Source organism: Neovison vison, chromosome X (genome assembly GCF_020171115.1).
Source record: "Neovison vison isolate M4711 chromosome X, ASM_NN_V1, whole genome shotgun sequence".
Taxonomy (NCBI): Eukaryota; Metazoa; Chordata; class Mammalia; order Carnivora; family Mustelidae; genus Neogale; species Neogale vison.
This window is the reverse complement of record NC_058105.1, coordinates 30,426,781-30,439,321: the sequence shown is the minus strand read 5'-3', so window position 1 is coordinate 30,439,321 and position 12,541 is coordinate 30,426,781. Positions and strand designations below refer to the sequence as shown.

At 45.6% G+C, this 12,541-nt stretch overlaps 1 protein-coding gene across 2 annotated transcripts in view; it reads left to right on the top strand.

The window, feature by feature from the left end:
- The window catches only part of LONRF3 (LON peptidase N-terminal domain and ring finger 3), a 35,048-nt gene extending 23,056 nt beyond the window's left edge, over nucleotides 1-11,992 (top strand). For both annotated transcript variants that reach the window (XM_044235303.1, XM_044235302.1), the window contains 6 exons: nucleotides 1,173-1,287; nucleotides 3,470-3,591; nucleotides 5,429-5,587; nucleotides 6,248-6,410; nucleotides 7,617-7,766; nucleotides 10,622-11,992. In XM_044235303.1, coding sequence (XP_044091238.1) covers nucleotides 1,173-1,287; nucleotides 3,470-3,591; nucleotides 5,429-5,587; nucleotides 6,248-6,410; nucleotides 7,617-7,766; nucleotides 10,622-10,777 — 865 coding nt within the window. In that variant the 3' untranslated portion in view covers nucleotides 10,778-11,992. The remainder of the gene's footprint in view (nucleotides 1-1,172; nucleotides 1,288-3,469; nucleotides 3,592-5,428; nucleotides 5,588-6,247; nucleotides 6,411-7,616; nucleotides 7,767-10,621) is intronic.
- Nucleotides 11,993-12,541: the final 549 nt, after the last annotated feature.

The window sequence follows — 12,541 nt, the reverse complement described above, 5'->3', positions numbered from 1 at the left end:
GCATGCCACTGGAAGGTGGACATTGGATAGACTTTGATCTGCCAACTAGAAGCGACTTCCTCCCCTCTGGACCTCACTTTCATTCTGGTTGGGGGGGTTCAGTTTTTTTCCGGGTACTCTTCCTCTCTGACATTTTGATCCTTCTGCTCAGCCTGGCTGTGTGCGCCAGGCTGTTGTTGCACCTCCTGGCCACACGAGGGGGCTGTGCAGCTGGCTGCATCTTCCTCTCAACTGAACACTCCTGTGAGGTCAAAAGAGGCTGGTCAGGCATCTGTCTTTCCCTTCTGTCTGTCATTTGGTGAGCGCGGGCCCCACTTCTGAACCACCATCTTCAGCTGCCCCCACCCAGTGGTCCTGCTGCAGGTGAGCCTTTCTTTTTAAGCAAAGTAAATCCATGAATCTCTGAATGTATAGAACAGCTTTTTTAAAAGGTTCCCCAGATTGCTTTGAAAATATCCAGCTCCTGCAAAGCAATTAAAGTGGGATCTAATTGAAGTATATGGAGACAGATCTGCATATGCATGTGTGTGTGTGTGTGTGTGTGTGTGTATCAATAAACACATTGACAGTATTATCTACTGCTTCTAAGAAAATGATCCATTCATACAAAAGGTAGTCATCTATTTGTTACAGGTGCAATATTGAGATCCTTCAGGCAGTAAATATTGCTTAGGTGAAAAATGGAGTCAAGGTTAGCAAACAAGCCAAGTCTTTTTGCACTGTACATATGATATTAAGTACTTAAATGAGTAAATGTGTGAGACAGAGTGTGTGTGTTTATCTGTATGTGTGTTTACATATCTTTAGGTGAACAGGTTTGCTAAATATTTTAGAACGGAATCTATTCAGACACTCTGGGCATTAATCTCTATTTTTCTGGGATCTGACAGGGAAAAACATTTTGGATGCCAGTCAGAAGAGACTGACTAGAACTGATGTTACAAAATGATCTAGCTATGTCATAAATGTTGATAAATGCATTTTTAAAAAAAATCCAGCTCAGGAATAAAAAAGCAAATGCTTTTCTGAAGTGCAGCAACAGCAGGGAATTATTTTAGACACCCCCCCTTACACAGAATTTTCCAGTACTGTAAAACCTTAACATTGACTAGCTCTGTCTTTTATTTTTCATCTTATTGCATGTTTCTTCCATTTTGATTCCTAAATTTCAGATTATTCTATGAGCCAGTCACAACACCTTGTGGACATACATTTTGTTTAAAATGCCTTGAAAGATGCCTAGATCACAATGCAAAGTGTCCACTGTGCAAAGATGGTCTTGCACAGGTAAGACATTCTTTCTGTCTTGATTGTGTTAGCTTATTTGGAACTGGATACCAAAATGGTGTCCTGTTGGATCCCAAGCCAGTGCACTGTGCTAGGGCAAAATACTCCCTCAAGCCATCTATCTATTTTTCCTGTCTTAGAGCTACCCCTCCGCTCTTCACAAAGTCCTTCAGGAAAATGGGGCAACATCTAGGTTTTTATGAACTGTAAATAGTGAAACTAATTTGTGATGGAACCAAAAGGATTAAATTGAGGACAAACAGGGATCCTGGTGCTAAGCCTATCATGGCACCTGATTCATTGCAATCTTGGGTGAATCCTCTGTCCTCTCTGGGCTTGGACAAGATGAGTGCTGATGTCTTCTCATCATCCTTGTTTATTCTGTGGTTTGAAGGTATCACTCCCAGGTCCCCAGAAAAGCCTCACAGACCTTCAGTGTAGTCCTTGTTCCACGCCCCCCACCCCCACCCCCGTGATCTGCTGTACTTATTAGCAGATATTTGGCCACTTGAAAAGCTCTGCAGCTTCCAGGTCCTCCAAAAGGAACCACACAGGCTGCCACCATTGTTTTTCAGGTGGACTGGAGGACTTTCCTGTAGCACAGGAACACCTGGGAGCCCATCTTGTTTTCCCTCCCCTGGGGACTTGTGCACGACACATTTTAGTCAGTCTTAAAGTTCCTTGACCCTTGTTGTCCCCAAGGAGAGGGCAGAAATGCCAGGCTGTCTCTAGGTGAACGTAGGTCCAGAAAAGTCACCTGCTGAGCTTTCACAACACCCAAATGTTTGAACAAAGGGAATGGAGTGAAATAATCAACCAGGATAATCCTGGGGGTGTGTGTAGGGTTGGAGGGGAGGCTAACTGTCACACCTCGCCTAGATCAGTGGGTGGGATCTGCTGGCCTGATGGTGGGTGAGGAGCCCATACATACAATCCTTATACATAACAATACACGTGTGTTGTGGTAACACTACAACATTCATGTAAACAGAAAGAAGAACCTGCTCTTGCTGAGCACCCGGAAAAAACCGCTGTTAACATCTCCGTATGTGCCTTTCCTGGGTTTTTGTTTTAGCATCAGCGGTGTAGTCTGGATTAGCAACCTCCTGAGTCATTGCTTTTCCCCAAAGACTGGGACTGGGCAAAGCAGCTGATCCGCCATTAGGCGGTAGCAGGGGCTGGGAAGGCATCCTAAGAGCAGATGCTGCGGGGTCCCAGACTCAGGGGCTAGAAAATATTCTCGTCTGTCTCTGTGTATTGGCACAGGGGCGCACTTACACTGTGTCCAAGAGCGATAAATATTTTATGCCAATCACGTTCACTGCAGAATAGACACACAGAGCCCATACTGGGAATGGAAAGAGTCTTCAACAAGCAATTTTATACCCAGGAGCTCCCCCTGCTGGGTCTCTATGGGTAGTGTCCGTAGCAAGCAATTCACAGATGTTTTCACTCATTGTCTGGTTCACACAGTTCTATTCCCATTGCTTGCGGATCCCTGGATATGTATGGAGTAGGGGTGTTTGCGAGGGTAGTAGTGACCAATGGGCCTGAGTTTGGCTCTGAAATCATGGTTTATAACATAATTTCAGTGATAACCTAGATGATATATCTAAAAAACAGATTAAAAAATCACCAGTATTAGTTGTTGTTTTGTTTTTAGCTAAAGCTGGGCGGGGGGGAATATTTAGACTGACAGTATCCAGAAGCCGAGCATTGGGGTGGGGTGCCGTGGGTATGGGACAGGTCAGGAAAAGATCAGTGTTTGAAAATGGCTTTTTCATGCCCCAAACATTTTGACCAGACTTTCAGGATATCCCAGATGGAGACCATTTTCATGAGCTTGTAAATGCAGTAACCAGAAAAGGAAAGGGAAAGATTTGCCCTCCCACCTTTTTCACAGGAACATAATCTCAATTTGAGCATTTTAGGGAAGCTATGAGATTTTTAGAACTTCAACACACGTCTTTTTCCCTTGTTAAAATATTTTTGCCTAATTATAAAAGTAATTAGTCACATGTAATATCCAGAGAATATATGCAGTATGATTTATCACCTGCTAATACATGGGTCCAAATTACTCTGATATGTGGGTCATTCGACTATCCTACTGATAAAAGCAGGCATGCTTTGTGTTTTTCTGAAGACGGATTAGTATTTCATTGCCCTGTTCCCCCTTTAGTGCTTGGCATCCAGAAAATACAGCAAAAATGTCATAATGGAAGAGCTAATAGCTAAATTCCTTCCAGAAGAACTCAAGGAACGAAGGAGGCTTTATGAGGAAGAAATGGAAGAACTTTCTAAGTATGTATATGCACGTTTTCTCTTTTTTCTTTTCAGTTTGACCCACAGAGGCTCATAGAACTGAATGTGCACATTTCTTCCTAACTTTTCACTTGATGACATCATTTTGGTAGCTTGACATTGGCCTTGGTGAGAGTATCTACATTATAGAAATTGGCAAATGCTGTAAGCCAGAGCTTCCCCCAGAAGCCAGTTGCTCAGCGCTTACCCACGCACCACAGACCATTGACCAGGTCACATCTTGGCACTTGTGCCTGGGTGTTGCTGGTAGGAGGTAGGAGTAAATTGGGAGTAGCTAATCAGGGGAACTCATGGAGTGTACAAAAGACTGCAAATACTTAAGCAGGTTCTGTGAGGTTAAGAACTTTGGTGCCAACCAGACCTGGGTTTGTGACACAACTCTGCCACAAAGCAAATATACTTCAGGACCTCAGGCAAGTCCCTTGACCTCTCTGGACCTCAGTTTCCTCATCTGTAGCTTGGGAATAATCCGTTCTTACCTCACAGACTTGCGAAGATTAAATGAGCTAGTGCACAGTAAGTACTTAATTAATGGTAATGGTAATCGTGAGACTGCTGCTTGTTCTGTGCTTCCTCTGCCTGGCCCGTGGGAGAGACAGGGTAAGGAGGCAAGGAAGGAGGGCTCCTCACTGGAAGAGCAGCTCACTGGGAAAAAGCGGGAGGCAATCTCTCCCTTCTGCCTCTTCTACTGCTGCCTCCCGCCTCCTCATCCCCACTGGAATCCTCACAGCATTCTGGGGGCCAGGTGCCTGGTGGCAAAAGGTGCCCCCCTTACAGAGAACACCTCTGAACTGCCACAGTTTCGTTTGAGCGAGCCTCTCACTTCGGATGATATGTTCTCCTGAGAAGCTAGAAATTAAATCCTTGTTTTTCTCCTTGACTTAGATTAGATCTACTCAGGGCATCTTTATTTCTGATTCTTAAATTTGCCTTGAGTTTCTCTGAGCCCTTATCTCCAATATCACTTAGTGTCTTATGAATAAGCACTGGGGTATATTAGAGGGATATCTATTTAAAGAAATCCTAAACTTAAGACTACGGGGATTTGGGCAGATGGTCTTATAGCTATTGATAAGTTCCAGTACTGGATTTACCAGACGAAGAAGAGAACGGTGATGGAGGAGGCGCTGGGCCGGTTGGTGGTTTCCCATCAGGCTGTGCGTCTGCTTCTTCATGGGCACTTGTTGAAGGGCAGACTCCTGGGTCCTAACTCCAGAGCTAATATACCAGTATCTGAGGGGTCCTGCAGCCCACTGTCTGGACTGAGGACCCCCTGGTGACTGATGAACAGGAGTTTTTGAGCATCACTGGACTAGCACCTTGCCTCTCTGCTACTCCCTCGTCCTTCTGGCTGGGTCTGCCCAGCAGGTCTCCTGGGGGCTTTGTAAATTTGAGATGCTGATGGAGACCTTGCAGAGATTTTCCCACCATCTCCCTGGAGGGCTGGGTCCACTTTTACCACCAGCACGACATCTGAAGAGATTGTTCTGAGTAGAGAGCATTAAAAAAAAAAAAAAAGATTGAGGTATAGCTATCACCCACCACGTGAAGGTACTAGAGGACGTCTTTAGGCAAATTAGAACGTATAGAATATCGGTTTCAATCTCTCAGTGCTTAGGCTAACCTCTGCACCAGGTAATGGGACTCAGCCCGTAGTGTCCGTGGCATCTCGGGATTTTTTTTTTTTTTAATCAGCCATCGAAATTTGAGGTCTCCTTGCCTTCCTGTGGGGGAACCACAAGGGGACGTTTGACCAACTTTTCTGTGTTCTGCTCCATTGCTCTGAGACATCCACGTCATTTGCTCTTCCTGACAGCTTAAATAAGAACGTGCCTATTTTCGTGTGTACTATGGCCTATCCCACCGTTCCTTGTCCCCTGCACATCTTCGAGCCTTGTTACCGCCTGATGATTCGTAGATGCATCGAGACAGGCACAAGGCAGTTCGGCATGTGCCTTGGAGATCCCGTCAAAGGGTAAGTGGAGAACTATGGAGGGTGGAGGGAGGCTAGGCTGGAGAGGGATTTGGGTTGACTTTGGGGCGCTCCCAGAAGACGGGGAGACACAGCTCCTGAGATTTAGTCAGTCCGTGACCGTGAGTGTTCGTAGAGACCACGGTCTCCCTGGCCCCTAGCCTACCATGTAATAGGCTGCCTATATAAGGGAACCCCAGGATTAATCTTCTGTTAAATGAGTGGCTTTACTCTACAGTTTGTTTTACTGGAAGACTGTGGACCCGGGAGTCACACTGCCTGGCTTTACATTCTGGCTCCAGCCTGAGCAAGTCTGACTTTGGACGAGTTACTTCTGTGACTCAGTGTCCTTATCTGCAGAGCGGGCACAATAGTGCCTACCTCACTGGGCTTGTCGGGAGGGTTGGCGAGTTACGCGCATAAAGCACTGAGCACAGTACCTAATACACAGTGTATGCTCCATACACGAGAGCAGTTATGTTATTGCATAAACATTTTCATTTGCACAGACACTGCCTGTTGTGCAGTTGCCACCGTGGACCCCAGCACAGGCAAATAGGCAGAAGTCCCTCGAGGCACAGCCTGGGGTTACAGAAATGGTTCAGGGCCAGGGCACAGAAATGACTCAAGGATTTACGTCTGTACTCATACCCTATTAAGCAGGTTCGCGGAATACGGCTGCATCCTGGAGATCAGAAATGTGCAGTTCTTTGCTGACGGCCGCTCGGTGGTGGACAGCATAGGCAAGAGGCGCTTCCGGGTCCTCCATCAGGGCCACCGAGATGGCTACAATACAGCTGACATTGAATACATTGAGGACCAAAAGGTGAGGACGGCCAGTGCCACGAATCCCAAGGCCAGGCTATCCCTGTAGCTTGGCCCACAAAGATGTTCGCAAAAGAATTTCTCAGCGCTGTTGGGGGCCTTGGGATTTCTCACCAAATTGTTATGGTGACACTGAATGCTGCTGGATTGCTGTTTGGCTGTAGAATAGCACCAGGAGCCCTCCATGTCCTGGCTTTCTCTGCCTAGCTGCTGAGTCGTATTCATGTGTGAGAAATGGCAAGCCAGACCAACCACGCAGAGGCCCGTTCAGCCTAGGAGTCAGGTCTCTGCCACAGATATCAAGGGGTAGATAAGGAGCGATAGCTACACTTGTGCATTTTATGTATCAATTTATTTATATTTTCCAACTTTGTCTTTTGAGATAATTGTAGATTCACATGTATGTTTGTATTTTTTTAAAATATTTTATTTATTTATTTGACAGCTCAAGCAGGGAATGGCAGACTGAGGGAAAGGGAGAAGCAGGCTCGGGGAGTCTGATAATGGGGCCTGATCCCAGGACGCTGGGATCATGGCCTGAACCGAAGCAGATGCTTAACCCACTGAGCTACTCAGGTGTCCCCGTACATTTGTATTTTTAAACGTGCAGCCTGCTTAACAGTTCTTCCCTAAAACCCATCGTACCATAAAGCAGAAAGATAACATGTCCAGTTAATCTTTGGTGTTCTGGACTAATGGGTAGAAGAAAAGGTAAATAATCCCACGTTCATTTATGTTTACATTCACTACATGGTACAAGATTAGTAAATGTTGGATTGGTGAATGAATGTATTTGACGTGCAAAATAGAGTTACACAGTGAGACACAGACACACTCATGTCTCTTTTGCCAGTGTGCAATGGGAAACCAGATATAAAACATGAAAAGGAGAGAGGCGTAAAGCAGCGTAAGCTAGTTGGACAGCATGCCTCCACTCAAGCCAGTGCGCCCCTCTGGTTTCCTACCTGTCTTGCTGTTTCAGCTAATTTACCCAGAGGAGACTTTATCCTTCCTCCTGCCCCTCAACAAGTTATGCACAGCCCATCCTCTGGCAGAGGAGACGTTCACATACCACACAGGAGAAGGCCAGGTGGGCAAGCCTTCCTAGGGGGGCAGGCTGGATGCCCCAAGGGAGTCCGTGTCAGCAGCAGCCTTGGGAGTGGTGGAGAAGGTACAGAGTGCTTCATTTCCACTTTGGTACTTTCAGGTTCAAGGAGACGATTATGCTGAGCTCATGGGATTGCATAATTGTGTCTATGAGCAAGCGTCATCGTGGTTTCATTCGCTCAAATCATCTCTGAAGAATCGGATAATCAGTCACTTCGGTCCCATGCCAGAGAAAGATGCTGATCCCCAGGTACATGAAAATGTCTCTTTGTAATGGACTGCCCCCACAGGATGAGAGAGCCTAGGGCTTGGGATCAGGTGGGTGCACGGTTGCCATTTGGCAGACCAGGAACAGAGAGGAAGATGCATCCCGAGTCAGAATTGGAGCAGTAAAGTAAAGCAGTAGGAACTTGGATCCAAGACAGGTTTTGAGAGATAAGCCAGGTGAGAGTTTGAGAACACAAACGCCATCAACAGAAGAATTTCGAGTGAGGGTCCAGAGTCATACCACAGTAATATGTGGGAGTGACAAGATTCATGCAAAAGCCAGGCTTAAGAGAAGGGTATCCTGGGAGCTGAGACCAAAGGTTTCCAGTTCTGGGGAGCCCCATAACTCTCTTCCCCATTGCTGCAGGAGCAGGGAGTTGGGACCAGCTAACTTACAGGATTCGAACCGCAAACCCCGGAATCTTCTCACACCTGGGTCCCTCCCTCCTTAGCCTCATATGTCTAGACCCTTGTCATTGTTCTCATCAGGGGTGAGCAGGTCCTGAGCAAACAGACCCAATCTTTAAATCTACCCTTGGCTGAATTATGCTAGAAAGCAGTTCATTGGGTTCTACTGGATTAGTCTGTTTCCTGGGGAGACAGGTTTACTTGAGAGATCAAGCTGCAGATGAGAAGCTTTTCAGGAAATTGGAGATAGTTAAGTTTCTCTAAGCTTTGTTTGCCTGGTATAAATCAGACAATACTCTCTCTCTAAGACCAGGCTGGAGATAAGCTAGTTAAATATTTGCCCACGATCACCTCTTCCACATTCTGAGCTGGCTCCCTACATCGTCACTTCCATGACTTCCTTGATTCTTTGCTTTCACTCGTTCCCGATTCTGTCACAGTAGTAAGTTGGAATATGTATGTTCTGATTTCCCTGCCAAGAGACTGGTCCTTACCACTCTAGCTGTGTGACCTTGGATAAGTCCCTTCTCCTCTCTCAACCTTTCTCCCAGCTCTGAAATGAGGGAGATGGGAGAGGAGGTCTTCCAAGTCCCCTCTTCTTCTTGTATCTGGGGCTGTAAAACACTGGTCTGTTCCCTAATGGACTGAAATGTCTCACTTTCTCCAGACCACAAACATGCCTCTTTCCCACCTACCCCCCATGCAAAGGCATCATGAATGTTGAAGGGAGAAAGTCCAGTCAGTGCTTCCCAGTGACCCAGCTCCTGGCTCTGGGCCACTGTGACTCAGGACTACGTCAGAGCTATGATCAAGCTCATGATCAAGTGTAACGTTCCCGTTCACCTTTTGGAAAGCATTCTTCCTCAGTCAGGCAGAAGGTAGCAATCAGCAATGACACAGCATCTTCCTCAAGAAAAAACACAGATGCCAGAGAGTGATTCATAAGGGCTCGATGACACAGAAAGCTGAAATCTTGGGCTCATTTCCTTTCTTATTAGAACCATTATCATATTGCTTTGGCAGCAGTGAAAAAATTATAATAATAATAAAAAAATCATCCAGTTTGATCCAGTCAGTGCTGCAGCCCCAGTGGTCCCATTAATAAGAATGTTCTAAGCTTTGGGAGGAGATTTCTCAGAAATAGCTGCAAGTATTAACATCACCTTAAATGTCTTTGTTAATGGCCCTGGGAAAGATAGTTTAGAATATGTCAATTTCATATCCAGAACTAATAATAGGAGGGAGAGCCTGTTACAGCTCACAGTGAGGGGCAAAGAAGAATTCAGAAGCTACAGGCACAGAGAAGCCAAGAAGGCAGCAAGGTTTGGGGAGAATCAGGTGAACCAATTTGGAGGCAAATATGTAGGTGGTCTGACCAGAGTGGGGTTCTGTACCCATCTAAACCCATCTTCTGAAGTTGTGAGTCGAGAGCTCATTTCAGGCTTCATAGGAAATAAGTCACCAGTGTCTAAAATGTGTACCTGAGACACTGCTGACAAACCGAATTTCGGTAAAGGACTCATGTGGGATGGGAAGGGTCTTTATTAAAAAAGAAACCTGGGGACCGAATACATTTCTAATGTGAATGTGTTTTCTAACTGGAATTTTTGCAGAGTGGGATTGCTGTGCTTTGGGGCTGTGGATCATAGGCTTTGGTTTCAGAGGAGAAGCTAGCTGTGGCCTTGTAGAGTGACATGGCATGTGGGAACTATATTGCCTTCAGCCAGGAGCGGGGAAATAAAGGGAGTTAAGAGACATGCCGAGCCCAAGGGATCATGGGAATTGAAGGCCCACAGGTGGTAGGTGTCAGTCCAAAGAACCTAAACAGAATCTTTGAAATGGAACAGACTGCGTGGTGGATATTCTAGCTCACAGAATCACACTGGCTGGGAGGTATAGGGTATCTATTAGGATATTGATTTGTTTGCTTTAACAACTACTAAAAATAACCGTGGCTTGAACCAGATAGAGGGCTAGGGCAGCTCTGTTCCATGAGATCATTCAGAGATCCAGTGTCCTACATTGCAGATCTCTACCATCCTCAGAATGTTGCCCCGTCTTTCTGATAGAAGGCGGCTGGTCGTCACCATGTTCACGCTCTGGCCGGGGGCTGGGGGGAGAGAAAGAGTAAGGTGGAGGGCCCAGGACCTGTTCCCGGTGCGAGACCCAGGAGTTACACATAGAACTTCCGTTTACATCTCATTAGCCAGAACCTGGTCTTGTGGCCTCCCCTGGCTCAAGGCAGCCTTTGTTTTCTGGGTGGCTACACGCCCAGCTCGGATAAGGGGACGTAGATCTGGGCGTGATCAGCAGCGTCTGCCGTACACAGAAGCAGTTCGTCCTGCGACGTTTACCATGCGGTGTGGGAAACCTGCAGACTGAGCTCACTTCTGTGAAAATGGGATGAACCCATGTGTTTCTCTGTTGTAGGTTAACCCAAATGGCCCAGCCTGGTGCTGGTGGACGTTAGCGGTTCTCCCACTGGAAAGCCGAGCTCAGCTCCCATTCCTAGCTATGAGGTCCTTAAAGGATAGACTGAACGGCATTCGGCGAGTCCTGGCCTTTATATCCCGAAACCAAAACTAGTGAGAGTGGATTGCTGAAGAGGAAGCCCCACCCTCCCCACCGCCCTTGGGGGAGTCATCTTGTAAATATATCTAATTGCAATAACATCTTAACAGAAGGAAGTATCAAACAGGCATTTCCTTGCTGTTGGTCACAGAGAGAAAATGTGTAGAAAGACCAAAAGCATGGGCCCTGTTTGAAACTTTCTGTCTTAAGATGCTTCTTGACATGCTGCACAACGACATGCTCAGCAGAGGTGTTTAAAAGCCCAGAAGAAAAAAATTCCTTTGATTTCGACATAAACTTTTCCGAAAGTTTAAAGTGGTTTTGCTTTAATTTTCTTTCTTGCATAGTTAAGTGTGTGGTTGACATGTGACGCGCAGATACTAATAATGTTGTGTTATTTCACTGACTTGAGTTCTCATTCCACATGGTTCAGGTTTTATACAGCATTGTGTAAAATAAGGTTCATCGTTCTATCCATTTTAATAATTTATTTTTTGCACTACTGTATTTTTTTTCTACATGTGTGTTTGTGACTATTTAAGTGTATGTTACCGAGAAGCCAGTTACTTTATTTATTAACGTGGTTTACCGTGTACCAAGGGGGAAGTAACAGTACTAGAAATGTGCCATTTTTGCTTTTATCACATGTAACTGTGATTCTTAAACCAGTTCTCGAACGATTTCCGGATCTACCCCATTGGAAGGTTAGAGGAAGTTCAGGGTCACATAGAGATTACTGATCTTCGCAGGTTCCATTTGGCTTTCAGTTTGAGTTCAACAATATAAGATACGCAAGGGATTTGGCATACATTATGGAATAAGCCAGGGTGAGGTAAAATAATCCATTCTCTCTGTATTATATGGAGTAGGGCTGAAGGAATGACTTTCTTTCAACCAAGAGATGAATCTGAGGGGTGTCTTTCAGAACAATCTGTTGTAGGCATTTATCTCAACAATCTAATTACAGTGTACCTCATTTCTCCCCAGTGCAGTTAGGAGTGGGATTCTGAGGCAGGATGATTTTTAACCCTTCAGAGGGAATGGTTTTCAGTCTGGCACATCATAGCCCCCATACCCCACCTCTTCGCAGGGTTCTGGGAATCACGACTTCACTAGCACTCCTGCAAACACATGAAGAAAAGCTCTTTGTTATTAAAATGCAATGAAGCCAGTAGAAATGGTAGAACCCTTTAAAAAAAACCAGAAAAACTATCTTTTCGGTTTGTAAAACTCTTTTTTTTTTTTTTTTTTTCGTTTAGATAGCATAGGTTTTTTTTTTTTTTTTTCCCAATTTATTTATTTTCAGAAAAACAGTATTCATTATTTTTTCACCGTAAAACTCTTTAAAGGAAATAGTGAATCCATGATTTTATCTAAGCACTGCCTTCCCTCCCAAATGCCACAGGCCAAAGATAGAGGTACAGGGGAAGGATAATGGGTAAGAAGGTAAGAGGGAGGTCTTGTTTAACCCACTTAGTGCTAGTGTGATTCCTTTAGTGCCGGGAGAACCTGGAAAATGCCACGAGGATGGCGTGTCACAATGACAATGGGGTGAAGAGATTAGGAGAGGCAAGAAGTGAGTCCTACCATTCGCGCTGTCGTGTGCATTATCACCTGACATGGTGCCGGACGGACGCAGTGCCGTCCCTCCACCCCTCTGAGGAGGGCTTAATGCCCCAAGGAACCAATCTGGCTTGGAACCAATCTGGCTTCTTTCATCACCACCTCCGTCCAGAGACAGAGAAGGGAGAATGAGATGATCCAGGCAACAGAACAGAG